This window comes from Athene noctua, chromosome 12 (genome assembly GCF_965140245.1).
Source record: "Athene noctua chromosome 12, bAthNoc1.hap1.1, whole genome shotgun sequence".
Taxonomy (NCBI): Eukaryota; Metazoa; Chordata; class Aves; order Strigiformes; family Strigidae; genus Athene; species Athene noctua.
Genome location: NC_134048.1, coordinates 24,007,766 through 24,026,438, shown reverse-complemented (window position 1 = coordinate 24,026,438; position 18,673 = coordinate 24,007,766). Strand labels below are relative to the sequence as shown.

Genomic DNA, 18,673 nt, shown 5'->3' with positions numbered 1-18,673 from the left:
TGAATAGAAATTGTGGCTGGGCAGGGTTGGCCTCACGGTTACTCCCGGTACCCCCAGTTCTCCTCCTCTCTGGGGGTGTTTGGAGCTGCCCTTGCCCGTGAAGCCACAGCCTGGCCCTGTGCCGCTGCCAGGGACCCGGCCAGGTGTGATGCTAAATGCTTTGTGTGACCACCACATCCTCGCGTGTGACTCGTGTTTTCGGACCAAGGGATCGTTTACCACAGAGCAGGTACTGATCCCAGGGGACTCTGTGGGGTCCCCAGCCCGGCTGTGGTCGCGGGGCTCCTTGCAGAGGAGGTGCCAGTGACGCAGCGGCCAGCTGCCGCCTGCCATGCCCTTGCAGAACGCCCATCGTGCCGACCTTCCCTGGACAAGTGCTGGGAGAGGCCCCCAGCGCTCCAGCGCTGGGAGGCTCCTCTGCGTCCTCCTCCGTGTCCGAGTTGCTTCTGGCTGGGGCAGGGAGGTGTTCTCCCCGTGAGGGATGTGCAGAGAATTAGTTGTTTTCTTACCTCTGCTGCTTTTGCTTGTAATTTATCAGGAAACAGCTGCAGTTCAAGCTCGGGGGGTAGGTTATGTACTGAAGCACTCCAAGGTTTCTGCCAGGCTAGGCAGGCAATTAAAGCTGAGCTGATGGATGATGTGATTCGGGCTCCAATTCATTAACTAATTATGAGAAACAAGCAGATAGAAAACAGGCCCAATTCAGGAACTCGGGAGAGGTTTGTTAATGGTCCCTCTGTCCCCGTGTGCTGCTCGAGGCGCCTTCCAGAGCTCCTTCCCCGTGCTCTGCTGACACGCGATGCTCCGGGTGGTCGGAGCCCGGATCCCCTGCCCGGATCCGAGCCCAGATCCCCTGCACCGTCAGCCAGGGAGGCAGAGAACGAGGTGATTTCATGACAGAAATCCATTGCGCTGCAGTACACCTGCAGTTGTATTTTGTCTTTCCTAGTGTTGTTTTCTTTGCACCCTGCGCCTTGTGTGATGGTTTGTGGTAAAAGAGAAGACTGTGGACTTGGTGGTTCAGCAGGGCCAGGGCTCGGAGTGGCCTTGAGAGTGCAGAGGGGGTGGCCTTCCCCCATGGGCCCTCCTAGCCAACTCGGGAATGACAAAACGGGGTCCCAGTGCTGATGGTGCTGATGTCAAGCCTCTCTTCACTGGGGAAATGGGCTGAAGAGAGTCTGGAGGGTGGGAAGACAGGAGGGAAGTTAAGTGTACATATAAAAAGAACAGAAACCCTTGAAGAGCTCGCCCACCTCCATGTAAAGCTGCCACCCTCCTGCCAGCATGTGATGCCTCCCTTTTCACTACCGCCCAATTAAAAAAAAAAAGTCAGATGACAGCAGCCAGAGAGGGACAGGGGTTTGGAGTGGATCCTCATGGAAGATGCAGTGAACTTCAGGTCAGCACTGCAGAGGTGAATCACAAAATGTGGTGTTTACTCCTGCTCCAAGAACCCAGTGTGGTGATCCTGCTCGCGGGGTGTAAGGGGCTGGAGAGGCGGTTCCAGAGCAGAGGTTTCACTCGGGTGCACTTGGAGAGTTGCTCCCTGGTGGACGCAGTCCATGTCTTCCTCAGCATGGCCAGCTTCTCCACGTGGGGAAGCGCTGCTTGTTGGGCACCGCCTTGCTCAGGGCTCGGGACAAAGCTCCAGGTCAGCTCCAGGTGGTTCTGCTTTAGCCTGGGCTTGTGGAAGTCAAAGGTCTGAGTTCTGGTCCCTCTTCCTTGGGGTGTTCCCTGGTGAAATCACACGGTCCAGATGCTTCCTCCGAGGTGTTGCTGGGGAGGATGGAGGAGGTGAGGAGGACTTGGCAGTTTTGCTCAGTGGGCTGCAGTATGAAACCAGTGGGCAGGTACGTCTGTGGGAACAAGACGCTTATTAGAGCTGTTGCTTTAAAATGTGTCTTGTTTTCAGTTCTCTCTCCCTACACATTTTGAATATATTTAGGGTACTTATCACCATAGCATCAAAGCACTGAAATACCCTGTGCAAGAAACCGAGACATCTGTCCCAAAATAGCTGCCTGCTCTTTTACCAAAACACCAGTGTCACTGCCAGTGCTTCCTTGCCCCGCCGCTGCCCGTGGCTGCGTGTGCACATGAGTTCAGAGCTGCCTGTGGCCCTGTCAGCCCGGTGCTGTCCCTTGTTGTCCTCTTGCAGTGGGTTGAGAGCCAAGTCTGGGAGAGATTTGGGGTGCTTTTTGGTGTGTTTGTCTTAAAACTTCAGTATCGTGTAATGGACTGAACAGTTTTGCAGGCTTCCCTGTGTGCAGGGCTGCTGTGAAACTTTCTTGCTGTTTATCGAGGTGTGAGAGGGTGAGGGTGGCTCTGTCCTGTGAACGGCAACATCTGAACTGATGATGTCAGCGGGGTCTGGCTGTTGGGAGCCTGGATGTCTGGAAGGATGTCACGGCTTGTTAAAGTCTTAAGGTGTGCTCGGCACCTCTGGATTTTCCTGGTGCTCCTGGTGTCCCATGAAGCTCCGTGTGCCTGATAAATGGGGCCGAAGGAGGTGCTGTCTGGGTCTGGGGGCACGAGAAATGGAGCCGCCGTCACTCCTGTCTGGTGCTCTCGGAGCTTTTCATTTTGCAGCCCCAAATTGAACTTCATATTCTTCCCTGCTGCCTGCTTCTGGGGGGAAACCCTGCCCCGCTTTAGGGGTTTGTGGGGTGACTGGCTTCAGCGTGCGTCTGTCTGGAGCCTCTGCTGAGGTACCGTTCCTTGTTCCCTTTCTGCCTGGCGTCTCCGGACGCCTCTGGGCCGCGGGGCGCCCTCCTGGGCGGCGGCAGTGGGCCGGGTGCTCCCTCCGAGCCCCTGAGGAAGCGGGTGCCGGACTCTTGCAGGGCAGGGTTAGTTGCTGGGGCTTGTGCAGGGGCTGTCCTGTCCCCCTCCCCGGGGTGCAGCAAACAGCCTGGCCGCAGCAGAGTGGTTGGACCTCGGCTCTGCGGTATGGGCGTGACATGAGGATAGTGGTTCTGGGGTCAGGAAAACGCAGAAGCTCCCCTTCCTTCCCAGCCCGAGTATTCAACTGTTTCACGTTTCCTGCTGCTCCTTCTTTGCCAGTGTTTCCACTTCTGTAACTACTCCTCGCGCAGCCCCACCGGCTGTGCCACGGCTCCCGGGCTCTGGGGGGAGGTCAGCTGCGGGAGGGTGCCAGGCGCCTGGCGGCGGCTGACGGCGGGGGCCAGTTGTCCTCTCGCAGCGTGCGGTGAGGGGCCACCTCTGGAGCCAGGCGTGAGCCTGCAGCTCCTCCTTCCCCTCCAGATCAACACTAGAAATGACTTCCCAAGCTGGTTCGGGGCATACCTCGTATAATTCTGTTTATTTTTCTGAATGTGCTTGGGAGAAGTGGATGTGTTCTTGGTTACAGAGCCAGCTTATGAGGGTTTCTGGTTTAGTTTTAAAGGGATGAGAGGAGTCTTCAGCAAAGAACCGGCATGTCCTCTCTGAGCTGTTCAACTCTCTTTGAGGTGGCATTGCTGCGAGTCACGTTCACCCTCTTATTTGCAGCCTGCACCACCTTTTATACCTGGGCAAGCTGCACATTTTCAGTGTGTCAGGATTTTTCTGTAGGAGCTGAAATAGTGACAGAGAGCATGAGGTGAAGAATTTATCTGTGCCATTGGTGGTTTCGTGCTGCTGAAAATCCCTGCAGGCAGGTGCCAGCTTCCTGCTCCACAAACAGAAAGTCTGAAAGAGTAAAAGAGCAGGGGCTGTGGACTGGTAAATTATTTTATCCATTCCCTTTTCTTAGTTCCAGAAGAAAATGTCCTTCTCTAAGGCTGTGACAGTGCCCCAGAGAGTTTCGGTTGACCAGTGGAGTTAATTTTCATGGCGTTTGTAGGCAGCCAACGGAGGATGGGATCTCACAGCAGCTCTGGACGAAGCACAGCTGTTAGGAGATCTGGCGGTCGGTGGTTGTGGCTGGGGTGGGAATTGCTGGTCTATAAACCGGCAATAAAAACAAAGTATGAAAACCCCAAGCTGTTGTGCAGGGGTTTGCTGGGGCGCAGTCCGGGCTGGCGAGCCGGGCAGAGCGCTCTGACTCCACCTGCTTCTCCGTGCCTTCCCGGGACGGGGCTTGGAACGGGCTCGGCTGAAAACTGGAGCTGCCGTGGCAGAGGGCTGAATGCTGAATTCTGCTTTCTGTTCCGTAGTCAGTGTTTTGTGCACCTTAATGTAGACTTAAACCCATGGATTCCACTTTGAATATTTACAAAAGCAGGATCTGAATGGGTGGGCGGTGGGAAGGAGTTGGAGTGAGCTCACCGACAGCTAGGAGGGAGCTGACAGGTAATTAGAGGAAACCCAGCAATGAGGAGACGCAGGATTCAATACCCCTGGCTGCAGAGTCTAAGTGACTGCAGGAACGACACGTCCCTTTCCATTGTTTCTCCTCTCCAAATCACCTTTTAAACTGTGTTCTGTGCTAAGGCTTCTGGACTAAAACCAAACAGAAAAGCAAACAACAAGCAACCAACCTAAAAAAAAAATAATCTGAGTGAACCCCCCTCAAAAGGCAACGTGAACTGTCAGCTGGGAACTGACTGGTTTTGATTTATGGTTTCTTTATCCTGCAGAAGCAGGAAGGTAACGAACCGGTGTTTTGATCTCCGTGGGCTTTCCTGCAGCAGTGAGGAGACCTAAACAAGCTTAACTATTTCTGATACCTGCACGCGTTCTTCCCCCTCCCCTCCCTCCTCCGGTGCCTTGCAGGCACCTTACGTGACACCAAGGAACACGATTTTTGTGGATGCCACAAACCCTCTTCACGTCTCCCTGGAGCTCGCAGCAGCCCTGGGGCTCCTCCGGCCACGCTCGGCACAGCTCAGGGGGGACGGGGCTCTTCCCGTGGGGACAGAGGCTGTCGGGTCCCCTCCTGCTCCCTCGGGAGCTCCCCCAGTTCTCCGCAAGCCTCAGGCCTGCGGGGCCTGAGGGCGCCGGCGGCAGGGGGACGGGGAGCGGAGGAGGCGTCGGGCTGGCGCGGGGTGCGGGGTGCTCGGCCCTCGCCGGAGGGAGGGGAGGAGAGGAGCGGACGCGTGGAGGGAGGCAAGCGGAGGAGTTACCCCGTCAGTTTGCAGAAACGCTGCTGTAGTTCTTCTTGACAGGGAAGGTGAGCTGCCCGGAGAGGTCCAGCGACAGCGCCTTGGGGTGCAGCGCCCGGCGCTGGTGCAGGGGGCTGGAGATGGTCCTGGGCGAGTAGAGCAGGGCCAGCTCGGGGCCCGGCAGGCTGGCCTCGGGCAGGAGGGCCTCCACCACGGCCACGGGCTCCGGCCGGCCGCGCGGCAGGCTCGGGGAGGGCTGCAGGCTGTGCCGCTTGGGCGGCGGCGGGCTGTGGTTCTGGAACCTCACCGTCTTCACTTGCTGCAACGAGAAGGGGACCAGAGTCAGGGTGGGAAGAGCAGCCGCCCGCCCGCTTGCCGTGGGCTGCCCTGGAGCTCGGAGGGGGTGAGCCCGGGGCACGGCCGGCTCCTTCCCGGGGCAGAGGGTCCCTGCGGAGAGGCCCGGCGGGGTGTGCGGGGGGTGGCAGGCAGAGGAGAGCACCGGGACCAGCACGGCATGGTGTGGCCGAGCCACCGGCTGTTGCAGACACAGTGAGCCCGTCCAGCACCCGTCACCCCAGGTGGGTGCGGGGGGAGCAGCGGGCAGTGCTGCAGCGGGGAGGGAGGCCTGTCCCGTGTCCTGCCCTGCCCCTCACCCAGAGCCCCCTTGTCCTCTGGCTGACAACGTCCCTCCTGCGAGCTCTGAGGTCAGTTGGGCTTTCAGGGCCTTGTGGAGCGAGTGACTCCGTGGGTGCCACAGGAAGGAAGAGCTGTCACTAGGGCAATTTGCCGAACGATTTTATCTGTATGAAATTTCCCCCTGGCTGTCAGAAGGGAAAGAAATTTCTATTCGAAATGGCTCAGCCAAAGCGAGGAGGACAGAAGGAGAGGGGGAGCTCTGTGGAGACCAGCACGACTCACACCCAGGTCCGTGACATTTGCTCACTCTCTCCCAATCCCTGAGGGGCCTCGGTGGGATCCCTGCCTGAGCGAAGGACTTGGAGAAGCCTCAAGATTTGATCGTGACTGAACATCAGTTTACACGGAGACCCTGCAGGATCTTGCTTTTCTAAAGGGCTTAACCTGAACAGCAGAGTCAGCAGCACAAATACCTGATTTCTGAGCACAGGTACCAATCCCTGTGATTTCTGCCAGAAGAAAACCTGGACAGAGTGAAGTGAAGCCCTCCAGGGATTTGTCCCTGGTCCATACTGGGCTGACACCGTGTGCCCCCCGCCCCGAGGACTGGGGGGACCTTCCGAAGCCGCGGGTCACCCCCGGCCGTACCTTCTCGGCGCTGTTGCGGGAGGTGTCTGGTTTCACCAGGATGGACGGTGGAGCTGACGCCGGCGGCTTTGGAGCTGCCTCGCTCTTGGCTGGAGGGTCTTTGGCATCCAGGATGACGGAGCTGCACACGGAGGGGGTTCTGCTTTCCCCGCCTCGGACCGCAAGCGCCGGTGAAGCGTCGTGGGAGAAGCTGGGCCTGGTCCCTGCCTCGGCCAGGCCGGCTCCGGGAGCGGTGCTGTGCGGCGGGGTGCTGATGGGCTGGTAAAGCTGGAAGTGCTGGGGCCGCCCCGCGGCTGTGGGCAGGCGTCTGAGGGAGCCGGCGACCTGCACGGGGGTCCCCGCCTGCCCCGGCCTCTGCAGGGATCCGTCTGGGGAGCAAGAGCCGTCGGGAGGAGGTAAATCTCCTGCACGGCCCGAGCTCTCCGTGCAGGCACTAGGTGCCATCGTCCCTCAGCCTGACACGGGCGGGTGGGACCAGACACGGCCCCACCGGGAAGGGTGAGGGGGGTGACATGGGACCTCTGCCACCAGCCGGTGTTGCTGGGGACAGAAATGACCCCCCTGAGCAGAAAACCTGCCTGCAGAGCCCCACTCCGAGCCCTCCCCTGTGCTTGTTCCTGCGTGGCAGCTCCATCCCACAGCTGCTTTCCCATCTGCAGCCTGGGAAGTCACACGCTTTATCGCTTCTGCAGTTTCTTGCTGGTCACAAGATTGATTTTTTTTTTTTTTTTTTAAACTGAGCCACCACAGGGGAATGAGTCCTTTACAGTGAATCAACTCTTAAGATAAATCTGATTTCAAGTCCAGAACCACTGACAGGAGCCCTTGCAAATGCACCTTCCCACGGCCAGGGCATGGCCTCCACAGCAGCCCAGCCTGTGAGTGTTGGAGAATATGCCGCTTAGTTGCCCAAATAAGCCGCTTAGTTGCCCAAATACACGTGACAGTGTATTCCAAAGCAATGTATAAGGGCTGAGATGAACCTTGCCTTGCCAGCCTCGCTGGAAAAATGTAGACCACTGAGCTCTGCACAAACCTTTGCAAAGAGTTTTTCTGTGCTGAGTCAAAAAAAAAAAAAAATTGCCAAAATAACCACAGCTGGGGAAAGCCAGTGGTGTGGGAGCCTGGGGTCCTCTGCCCCTCGCAGGAGGACTTGGCCGTGGGCCCCTCTCCCTGCCCTCTGTCCTTGGGACGGGTGTTTCTGACAGCCCCGGGCATGGGTGAATGAGAAGCGCGTTTTGAATCTTGTGGAGGAGGAGAAGAAAAATAGAGCTGCTATGGAGGTTTTTCCCCTGTAGCTCTCTGCTATATCAAGGCTTTTGACTTCACAATTTTACTGGGTAACTCCTGCTGCTCTCTTTTTTTTTTTTTTTTTTGTGAAGTATCCTTTCTCACCTTCAGGCTATTCATCATTTTGTGCATCTCAGATATTTCCAAGCTGAATATTTTTTTCTCCTGAAATAGAAGTAGTTCTATTCTCTTGATCATCCTCCTGCATACTTTTCCTGGCTTTACTATATTCTTTTTGAGTTACCAGAAATACATGAACCATTCAGGATATGAGTTTGCCAGAGCCCCCACAATGACGCTGCTGAATTTTCCTCTCTTGTTCTGAGTTCCTTCCTTAATAATTCCTAATAATCCTCTAAATTAACCTTTTTTAAAATTGCGTCTGAGCGTGGAGTTGGAGCTCTCAAAGAGCTGTCTGTGACAATTCCAAAACCTCTCTCCAGAGTGACAAAAGCTAATTTAGGGCCTAAGGGTGCGCGTGTATAATTAGGGCTTATTTCTCCCTGTATCTGTGTACTGACGTTTCAGCTGCCGTGTAGTGCCCTGCTGCTGGGTGTTGTGGGTTTCAAAGGTTGGATTTGCTGATCTACATTATCCAAGATCACTGCAGGAGTCCCTTGCAGAGACTGGTAATACTGTCATGGTACGGTTCGCATTTACCTTGCTGGAGTTTGTTTTTCATTTCTTTGCCACTTCGCCTCCCTTACTCTGTTGTTTAAATGTTTGGTTAGCCAGCATGTTTTGAGCCACGTTCGTGTGCCTGTTGAGGACGGGGCCATGGGCTGCCCCCCCGAAGTGAGCTGTGCCACGCTCTGGTGCAGCGTGGCGCAGGCTGTTGGGGTGAGCCAGCTGGCATCGCCCCAGCTCTTTGTTTCTGCCTTAGCAGGGGATTAACCCCTCCTCAGTTTGACCCACCCCGTCCCCTGCCAGCCTGGAGGGTTAATCCACAGAGGCGGGGGCAGGCTTTGCTACCGTCTGGCAACATTTGCCTCAGTTTTAAGGCTCCAGTGCTAGCTGCAGGCAGCCAGGATGGTTTGGGGGCCGTGTCTGGCTTCTCCCCACCCCCGGAGGCCCCCCCGAGGCACTTACTCTTCCTCGTGCTGCCACGTCCCCGCCGCAGCGACGTGGGTCCCGAGGCCGCCGCGCTCCTCCCGGGCGAGGGGATGGGCACGGGCAGCAGCGCCGGTTTCAAGGGTCTGCTTTGTCTCGGGCCGTTTTCTGAGATGCTCCCTTGAGAGGAGAGCGAGGAGGTCGATAGCGTCCACGAGGCGTACAGGGAAGGCATCTTCGAGTCGGACAGATTAGATTTCCTGTTTGAAATGGAAAAGAAAATAAGCTGAGGCTAGACCTGTGGTTTTGTGTGCAAAGCAGGAGTTTGCCCAAAAGGGAGTTCAATGGTTTTGACGTGCTTGCGCTGCTCCCAGCTCAGGGCTTTGGTGGGCTACGGACGGTACAGTTAGTTCAGGTTTCCGATTCCATTATAACAAGGGCTTTCATCTTTCTGCACGTGATTTATAAGAAATTATTCCCAAACAGAGTTAGGATTTGTCACAGTGACGCCGTGACGTTTCAGAAGGGACCTCCAGACACCGGCCCTCCCTCTGTAACCTGCCCAGAGATGCTCCCTGCAGCGTGCAGAGCCGGGGCTCGCCTGGTGCTGGTGCCGCAGGGGCTGCCTCGGCCCTTCCAGCCCTGTTCTCCGCGTCCCGCTGCTGGTGCTCGGCCCGGGCAGGGGCCACCACGCTCCCCTGTCCAGCGGAGCTTGGCAGCACGTGCCCTCCGTGGGCCCGACAGCTCCTCTTCCTCCTCATCTCTGGGGCACCTGACCAGAGCGGGTTGGTGTGGCGGCCCAGCCAGGCCCCGTCCCTGCCCCGTCAGCCAGGGCGGTGGGAGCCCGCTCTCGGCGCGGGTAACGACCAGGCCCAGGGCGCCTTTGGGCTCCTGCCGCCTGGCTCGAGCTTCCCCTCTGCCGTTTGGGCAGCTCAGCGCTGCGCAGCAGCTGCCTCCACGATCCGCCTCCCCTGCCTGCCCCAGAGGGGCCATCCCCATGCCTGCGCCTGAAGCTACCGAATTGCTAAAAAACCTGTCAACCGTCCCCACCAGCACGGTGGCCAAATATCTCTCCACGTTCCTTCAGAGAGTGGGCAACAATGAAGTCCCTCTGCTAACTCCTCAGAGGAATAAACCCCCCATCTCTCTGATTCTTCTTTACCTTTTTGGGGGGTGGCGGAATGATTTATGGTTTAATAACCGAGCAGTGATTCATCAAATAACTCGGGCATCAATTTATTATGAAGACATTTCCTGCGGAGGGTAGAACAGCAGCTCCAAGACCAGCGCTTACGGTTGAAGCGCTTTATGAGGCTGTTTAGGGTGACGGGGCTGCACTCTCCATTATTTATTTGCTCTGTTTATCGGTGAGGTGGGGCCGCAGCGTTATTGGAGGCTCTATGGTGAAGAAATAAGCTGGAGAGATGAAGACTCATCACCAATGCTCCTGAATGTGGGGAGAGCACGGGGCAGGGGCAGTGCTGGAATTAAAGCAGCACTGGGAGCTCTGGCCTGAACCAAGCGATCAGGAAGAATAAAATATAAGCAGGGAAAGAAAAGCAAGGGGGGGAGAAGCCAGGCAGTTGTGGGGAGGATCTGGGCGCATCAGGTGAATGTTTGGTGGTCAGGTGAACGAAGGCTTTGGGGGGCTGGAGGCTCTGATGCCCCGGCTGTCCCTCGGCACAGCCCGCTCAGCCCTTCCCCGCGGGCTGCCCCCCCGAGCGGGGCTCCCTGCCCCCCGACCCCCTCCCTGCTCCCGCAGGTGGGGCTGGACCGTCGCGGCGAGTTTCTGGACATGGAAACCCCACTCCTGGTGCTGAAATCCCAAAATCCCAGTCCTGGGGGAGCTGGGCTGCCTTAGCCCCACTGTTTGCACAAGCAGCGCACTGCGGGTCTCAGCGGTTCTTCCTTTCTCTGCCTAACCTGAGTGTATCTCAGGGCAACTAAGGGCACAGGCAATTTATTTTTTTTTCTCCTAAACTGTATGTTTTAATTATTGTTCTTTCTAATGCATGTTTGCTTAGTTAGATCAATGGTGTCCAGTGCTTAAATGCCTCCTCTAAAGACAGTATTTTGACTCTAAAAAGAGCCTCCAGCTTGCAGTTTCCCTTCTAGCAGGCAAAAAAGAAAAAAAGACCAGAGTCATCCAAAAGGAATAAAGGCGAGTCTGAGCACAGACGCGCTGCTGTTCCCCCTTGGCTCCCAGACGCATCACAACGTGCCCATTGTGTCACCTGCAAGTCTCTGCCAGGGCTCCTGGACTGAATTAAACAGTCACGGGAGAAGCTGCTGCTGTCTCTGTTGACACCCCGAGTTTAAAACAAGTGGACGCCAGCTGATGTTGCACTGTTTCTCATCCGGGCCGTGACTCCCCCACCAGGGAAACGCTGCTGGCCCCCTCGCGGCACCCGGAGGTGCGATGCCCAGGCAGGGTGCGGGGAAACAAAAGGAGTGAGAGGGACGGGAAGGCCCCAAATCCTACACGCTCCCCGCTCCCCTCTCGGCGTGTTTTTGTTTCCCGTAATAAGAACCAGACCTGAAGAGGGGAGCGACGTAGTTGCTGGGGAAGATCCCCACTCTGCCTGTGACGAGGGACATGCCCCGCAGCCAGCCGTCGTGGTCCTTCCCGAAGACACGGACCCCTTCTCCCTTCTGCAGCTCCAGCTCGTCGGGTCCGTGGGGCGCGTAGGAGTGGAGAGCCACGCACCTGGGGAGAGGGGGGTGAGGGGAGCGCAGGAACCCCGCGGCCGCGGCGCCTCTGGGGCTCCCGCTTCAGCTGTGCTGAAGAGCTGGTGCCGGTGGCTGGGGGCGAGCGGCAGCAGCTCCCCTGCAGCCCCTTCCAGCGCTCGTGTGGGGTGTTGGGGTGGTGCCGTTCCTGCGCACACAACTCCCAGGGAAAATGCTGCTTGTGACTTCAGGCCAAAGGGGACGTGAATAAAAGTGGAGCTGACAGGAACGGAGAATGAAGCCGATCCCATCAATGGTTTCTGCCCCAGAAGTGCCAGCCAGGGGCGGCAAGCGGCAGGGAGGAGAGAGGGGGCTCCCCACCTTGGCTGGAGGATCCCGCCGAGGGCTGACCCGTGCCTGTGCCGAGGCAAAGCAGCGTGGAAGAGAGCAGGGACCACGCTCTGGCCCCACGATAGCGTCGAGAACACATTCTGCCTTTGAAGTGCGGGTGAGCCAGAGGCCTCTGTTTGCTGGGAGCATCCTGGAGGTGCTGGGGCGGGGGCAGCTCATACCGCCCTGCCTGCCGTAACCCACCGCCCCCTTCCCTTGGCCTCCCCGCGCCCTCCTGCCACCCGGTCCCCGCAGAGACCATGCCGGGACTCCAGCTGCTGCCTCTGGGGCCTTTGAGAATGAAGCAGGCAGAGGAGGAGGAACATGGCTCTGCCCTGGGCTAGCGAGGAAACTGGACTAGAAGTTAGTTTGAAATCCCCTCTAGACCTCTCTGTTGTGACTCTGGGTCTATAACTGGGTGATGGAGCTTTGTTCTCCACAGTGAACCACGTGGGACCACGCAGCAAAACAGGAGCAAAGGAAAATGGCATATTTTTCAAAACTTTCCCATATTTGTTCTTTAAAGAACTTTAATTTGTCTCAGTTTAATGGCATTGCTGTTTTTTTTCAGGGGGAATGTGGTCTGCTCCCAAATATTAATGAGTTACAGATCAATACAGCAATTGCCAGATGATATTTAAAAACCAGAAACAACAGACTAGTTGGCTAGGTAAGTCAAGGACTAGCCCATAACATATAAAGGTGTCTCTCTCCCTGTTCTTCAGCAGAGTCACTTAAAAGTTTGACTTAAACTGTCTTTATAAAGCCACCAGGCGAGGTTCAGTGTAAGGCTGCCCGAATTCTGTGGGAGTTTATCACTTTATACAGGATTCACCATGGAGGGTGGGACCTGCAGATCCTGGTGTGACATTGCAGGGCTGAAAGAGGAGCTGTGTGAAGCAGGCAGCTGATTGAACACTTTAATACAGTCCTCATTCTGCAAATTACGTGAAGGTCTTAGGAGTTCTCCTGTGCTCAGGATCAAGTGTGTGCAATAGTCTTGGACGACCTACGCTAGCGTGTGAAAGGAGCAAACGCCACGGGCGCAGCGGAGATGTGTAGATGTGCTCACGTGTGCCAGTGTTTGCTCGATACTGCGGAGGTGCTAATTACCATCAGCCAGCTTGTTGCTGTTCTGTTGGTATTAGGCAGCAGTGCCAGGCTGATAAGTCTTATCTAGAGGAAAACAAATCATCACAATACATTATCTGCAAATTTTAACTCTGGGAAAGTTTTAAAAGATTGGATCATTCAAAACACCAGTGACCTTCACTGTTTTAAAATGAATAACTAGAGGCACTTAAGGAGTAATTAGTTCCTTTATCTTTAAAAAATATAAAATGTACTGCTGACAAATAGGCAGAACTTTGTAAATACTGAAATAAGGTAGTAAGGTGCAGGGACGGTTCACTTGCTGGGAATAAAATAATTCAGCTGTGATCCTACATCTCTGCGACCCCCTGCCTAGGCCAGCCCAGTACCTTCCTGCGTGGATCTGCGTTTGGATCTGAGCGTGGGAGCTGCCCCTGCTCTGCCTTTCCCTCCTGCTCACAGGAACCTTTGGCTGGACAAGCCTTGGGTGAAGGTACAGAAAATTACACGCCCCTCCCCAATGTATTTCAGTTTCCTTACGTACATATAAGCTGAGAAGTGGTGCTGCAGGTGGGGAAGAGTGACGATGGCTGCTGAGTGCCCCAGTGATCCTGGCGCAGGGTAGTAGGATGCACTGACCTACGGGGAGAAAGAAAGCAAAAACAGTATATTAATCTGAATATAGACTTACAAGAACCGTTGGAAGAGCAGCTAAAAACACTTGACAGGCTTCACCCACCCTTGAAAAAAAAACAAAACCCCAACCCAGAGATGTTTCAGGAAGAAGATTTTGGAGCATTTGACAACAAAAGGACCAGGCAGCAAGAGGAAGACTCATGGCCTTCAACCCCGAGACGCTTTCCAGGGCATGGCTCGGTTGGGCTGGTGGTGCTTCTGTTGGCTAACTGAGGAACTTGTTGGCCAGCTAGCCTGGAGCATGAGGGGGCAGAACAACGGGATAAAAACCGGACAGCCGTGACCTCCAAGAGTAAACGCTGAGCCCGAAACCCCCCATTGTTGCTGATCTCCCGTCTGCGAGACCTGCTCGAGTGGGGGGACGCTCCTGCGCCCCTCTCCTTGCGCTCGGTGTTTCTCGCCCTTTTCTCTTGGCTCTGCACACGGTGGGTGCTTCAGCCCCTCTCTAGTCCCTGCTTCAGGAAGGAAAAGGAGTTTGGGAAAACAGCATTTCAAGCCCAGACTTTGCTAAGCAGGAGGAGACCGTTGCGTCTGCCAGGTGAGGGCTGCTATAATCATTGCTGTTTCACTTGTTATTTATTTAGCTTCAGCTGGGAGTATTGGCGTTGTCTAAACCTTAAATAATACAGTCCTTGCCCTAGTGTTCTTCTAATAACTGTTATTAGGGCTGTTCCCACCCCTGTGGCATCCCGAGGAGCTCTGCAGCGCCGCGTGTGCAGGCAGCGCAGACCGTGCGGGGCAGGGGAGCGGCCGGCTGCCCCAGCGCCTCGCGTGGGCTCATGCTTGGTTTGGGGTGGCCCTTTCTCCCCTCTCATTTTGCGTCTACGGGGAGATACCAACCACCCTCATGCCCCTCTGTCCTCTCGTAGGGGTCTCTCGTGCTCCGGGCAGGAACCAGGTGCTGGGCTGTTCCCCTTCCCTGTCCCTGCGCGTCTCACAGGCGGGTGACACCCACCCGCTGAGGGGGTTTCTGAGGGGAGGTGTGAGCTGTTGGACGTCCTCTCCCGCTCAGCATCTGGCTGCTACCCCCCGCCCCCAGAACCTGCCTGCAGGGTGTTTCTGTTCTTCTCTGAGTTTGGTTTTGGTTTCGTGTCCTTTGTGCTTGCAGGGCTCTGGCGCAGTCCCACCACGGTGCCCTTGCTCGCGTGGCGCTGATCTCTGGAGGGGCTTCACCCCCGTGAGGGGCTGCGAGCAGACGGGGCTTTTGTTCAGAGGGTGAAGGCCATCCAGTAGAACAGAAGAAATTTGTATAAATGCAGCTTCTCAAGTCAGAGCAGCCCCGCAGGTGAAGGAAGTAGGATGACGTCTCCACGGCTCCGTCTCCAGCAAACTCTGCAGGTTGGAGGAAGCTTCCAGGTGCCAAGAGCAAGACGTGGCGATGTGTCACTTGGTTGTCAGTGCAAGGTGGGTTGGCGTTTCACAGCTGGCGGGTTGAACAGGTGCTAAAAAATTGCTACTAGAGCTGTTAGGTAGGAGAAATGTTAATCCTTTTCTAAAAACATCTGCTGAACGTGCAGATAAAACCCCCTGGAGCGTATTGGCCAAAGTCCCTCCACTAAGAAATGCTCCTGGAGTGCTCGGCGTAGGGGTCGGTGCCTCCTCCTCTCTTCTCCCCTCGGGTGGGCCACGTCTCGCTGGCCCTGTGTCCCGAGGATGAGCTCTTCTGCTGAGCTGTCCCGCCCCAGCGCGGGAGCGGGCCCCGGGGTGAGGGGCTGCGAGCCAGCGGTTCATCCCCGCCGGAACGCGGCGCTGGCCGGGCTGTGCCCTTGCGGGCGTGCGGCTGCTGTCGGGGATGGAAACAAAGTTCCCAGCGAGGCCGGGGGGCTGCGGCAGTGTCCCTGGGGAGGGTCAGCCCAGCGGGAAGTCACCGGGCTGGGACGGGGCTGGTGGTCCTGCTCCCGGGCAAAGACCGCAGCACCTTCCGTGATGCGCCTTGTCAGGGCTTTCATCTCGAATTCATTTCAAACCTGATTTCTAGTGGCCGTGTCTGTAACATGGTGCTGGGGCACTGACTTAGCAAGGACCTAGGGAAAAAAAAAAGTGACTCACCAGCTCTGTTGCTCTCTAGTAAATTAAGTTGATTAAAAACCCCAGCAATTATAGCTTCTGTCTCTGGACCTGGAGTGGCAGGTCAGCTTCAAACTGTCTTTGTGTTCCTCATTTTCTAGTCCAGGTAGGGTCAGACCAGGCTTTCATATGAAGTTGAGGGGAAATTATATTGTTTTAATAATTTTCATGATCAAAACATCTGAAAGCTTGCAATTTGAAATTTCTTTGTCCTGTGTTGGAGCAAAATCACTACGTTTTACTGGTTTTCCTGATGGAACTGTGTTGAAGTGTCCACTTCTGGATAGAAACCTTAATTTTTTTCATCTCCCTCTATTCCCCCTCTGCATGGAAGCCACAGCAATCCTTCCAGAGCCTGCATCAAAGCTGGTTTTGTACTTTCATCAGAGAGGAAATAAGATGGAATTAAATATTTTCCAGACACTTATCATTGATTTCAGCATTCATTTTTTCAGATCTCCCATGAGTATCTTGCAAGGCCTTATAAGTAGAAAGAGTTTCATTTTCTGCCTCTCCTTAAATCCTTCTCTTACTCCATCTCCCTGTCTCTCTCGGCCCCAGCGTGGTTTCCAGTGTGGCTCCTCTCCCCAGGGCCCCGCTGCGCGGGCAGCTCCCTTGAGGCGTTCCTGAGGTGCCGCGTGGGGAGGGGGATCCCCGTTCTGTCGCGGGGCGGTTGGTGCTCTTGGTGATACTGAAAGTTGTGTCCTGCGAGTTTTGTTACCCAGAAAAGCCAAACGCACGAGGCGGCAGGTGGCAGGTTTGTCAGCTCACTGTAATGAGCGGCAAAGGGTGGCAGCAGCTCTCAGCCACATAATTCCTGACCCAAGTACCACCGGCCCGGGGGAATAAACTCGGTCATGGCTGGGAAGAGAGAGATCTCTGCTGGTGCTTTGTGCTGGTGCTTTGTGCTGGTGCTTTGTGCTGGTGCTTTGTGCTGGTGCTTTGTGCTGGTGCTTTGTGCTGGTGCGAGCAGAGGGTGCAGGTGGGCAAGGCCACGCTCCCCTCGCCCTGGCCCACTTGCACAGCAGGCACATGCACAGACACGGTGTGCCACAAGCCCTGCAAAAACTGGTTCTGGCTCCCTCCTGAGCCGGGCTTGGCACCACCAAGGGGAAGGGAGAGCAGGAGGAAGGCTGGTGGCAGCGCTGGCTGCTGCTGGTTGTTCCCTTTTATGGACCAGAATGAGCCCATCCTGATCCCTGGTGGTGGGCATGCCAGGCAGGCAGGCACGACGTGTTTGGAAAGCCCTGCCAGCGCCCAGCACAGCCTGGACACCTCTGTGCTTCCTCGCCTGCTCCCAGGGTGCAGCCCCCTGGCTCCCTCCGTGTCAGCATCGCTGGAGACGTGACGCTGCCGGGGGTCGTGTCACACACAGGCTGCTTCAGGGGTGCTGATCATCTCCTCTGCTTCCCTCCAGTGTGTGAAGTTTCACAGCTTGTAATTACAAGATACTGGAAAATTCCAACTATTTTTTGACCCCCAGCCCAAAGACAGCAATGAACACATCCTTGCAAATGTGTGGAGCTTTGGTTTTAAATTCCCAGATGCAGCTGTTGGTTCACACCTGCCTGGAAGCCTGTCCTTGCAGAGGAGGGGGGGCTGCAGGGTCACTTGGTTTCCAGCTTGGTCGCTGTGGTTGCTCTGCTGCCCGGGTGACGGCTGGTGCTCAGCCCCCCACTCCTGTGATCCTCAGCCCTGCTAGTGTCAAACCTGGTTGCAGCACAGCTCCTTCCTGCCCACTGGTCTCACGGGGCCTCGCATCCTCATCTCAGACAGAGAGAAACTGGGTCATTGTCTGAAAGGACAGAAACGTCTCCGAGTGCTGCACGGGGGGAGCTCCGGCCAGCGCAGGGCCGGGGTGCTGCTGGGGGGCGGTTCCTCTCACGGAGGGGGAAAAGCTCCGGTGTTGGGGCGTGGAGCTGGAGCTGCGGCTGCTCTCAGACCTCCCTGGGCTTCGCAGGAGCCCCGGACAGGGCAGCGACTCCCTGGATCCCAGGGAGGGCGGACGCTGCGGCGCGTTCCTCCGGACCGCGACTCACCCGCTAGCCCCGCGCAGCCTCCACGGCTCGGGCAGGCGCCCGCTCCCTTCCCGCGCTGCCCCGCTGCTCGCTGGCCGAGGGCATCAGCGCGGGGGGCACCTCCCTGCCCTGCCTTGCCCAGCCCACCCACTGTACCTCACCCCTGCCTGCCGGCTGAGGTTATCTGACCCTAGGCTTGGTCTCCTGGGACTATTCCCATCTCAGCGGTTGTATCCCCACCTACTCCATTCTCAGAAATTGTTTGGTCTTGCCCCCCGGGTCCCAGAAGCTCCTCTGGAGAGGCTGTGCTGTTTGGGCTGGCTCCGGGGTGGTTCCAGAGCAGCTCCTTACAGGTGGTTCCAGGGGCTGCTCCTTACAGAGCCCAGCCGTGTGTGAGTGAGCCCTCCTGAGCGGAGTCGGAAAGGCTGAGCTGAGCTGTAGGCTCAGCTCCATCTGCTGCATCGTGCTTGTGACCACCCACAAAGATCCAGGCTACCCAACCTCTGCAGCCTTCCGAGGGAGCATGAAGGCACACGGAAGCAATTAAGGATGTGATTCAACCCTCTCTTTTCTTTGCTATATTGCTAATAACGGAAGACCCCAGCTTGATACTTGTACTCCAGGGGTGAGTTTTCGGGCCTCGCAGTAGGTACTCAACTGTTCATTGCTTCTGAACTTCCGTTTTGTCTGGAGTAGTTTAAACCCAAGAACGTGGATCTTTTACTTCCAGGTAACGCTGTGTATATGAAGTTAATTGCCATGGAACAACCATGCTTTCAGAGATGCAGTTTTCCAGAGTCTCAGCACTTACTGTCAAAGCTGAACTTCCACCAGAAGCTGCTGAGCAGCGTTAACCAGCCCTTGGGATCAGCATCAGCTCTCCTCTCTCCCATTACTCCTCAGTCCTGCAACTTTGTTCTGATCATGAGGTTGTCTTATCAAGAAACTTGCCCCCAGAGCCTTTCTGTCTGAATAACACTAGGAAGAAGGACGAGTGACCTCAGTGGGATACAGACGATGTGGTCCAGCCTGGCAGTGCCTATCTGGGCTTGCAAAAGCATCTCAGCTTTGCAGATC

General features: G+C 56.2%; 2 protein-coding genes across 2 annotated transcripts in view; one reads left to right on the top strand and one right to left on the bottom strand.

Annotated features, from left to right (window-relative positions):
* The window catches only part of GRXCR2 (glutaredoxin and cysteine rich domain containing 2), a 68,916-nt gene that overhangs the window by 8,298 nt on the left and 41,945 nt on the right, over positions 1–18,673 (top strand). The window contains exon 7 of the mRNA XM_074916500.1: positions 14,620–14,915. The gene's annotated coding sequence lies outside the window, so the exon portion shown is untranslated. The remainder of the gene's footprint in view (positions 1–14,619; positions 14,916–18,673) is intronic.
* The window catches only part of SH3RF2 (SH3 domain containing ring finger 2), a 36,168-nt gene continuing 22,562 nt past the window's right edge, over positions 5,068–18,673 (bottom strand). The window contains exons 4-8 of the mRNA XM_074916499.1: positions 13,360–13,454; positions 11,203–11,373; positions 8,706–8,926; positions 6,327–6,694; positions 5,068–5,361 (exon numbers count right to left, since the gene is read on the bottom strand). Coding sequence (XP_074772600.1) covers positions 5,068–5,361; positions 6,327–6,694; positions 8,706–8,926; positions 11,203–11,373; positions 13,360–13,454 — 1,149 coding nt within the window. The remainder of the gene's footprint in view (positions 5,362–6,326; positions 6,695–8,705; positions 8,927–11,202; positions 11,374–13,359; positions 13,455–18,673) is intronic.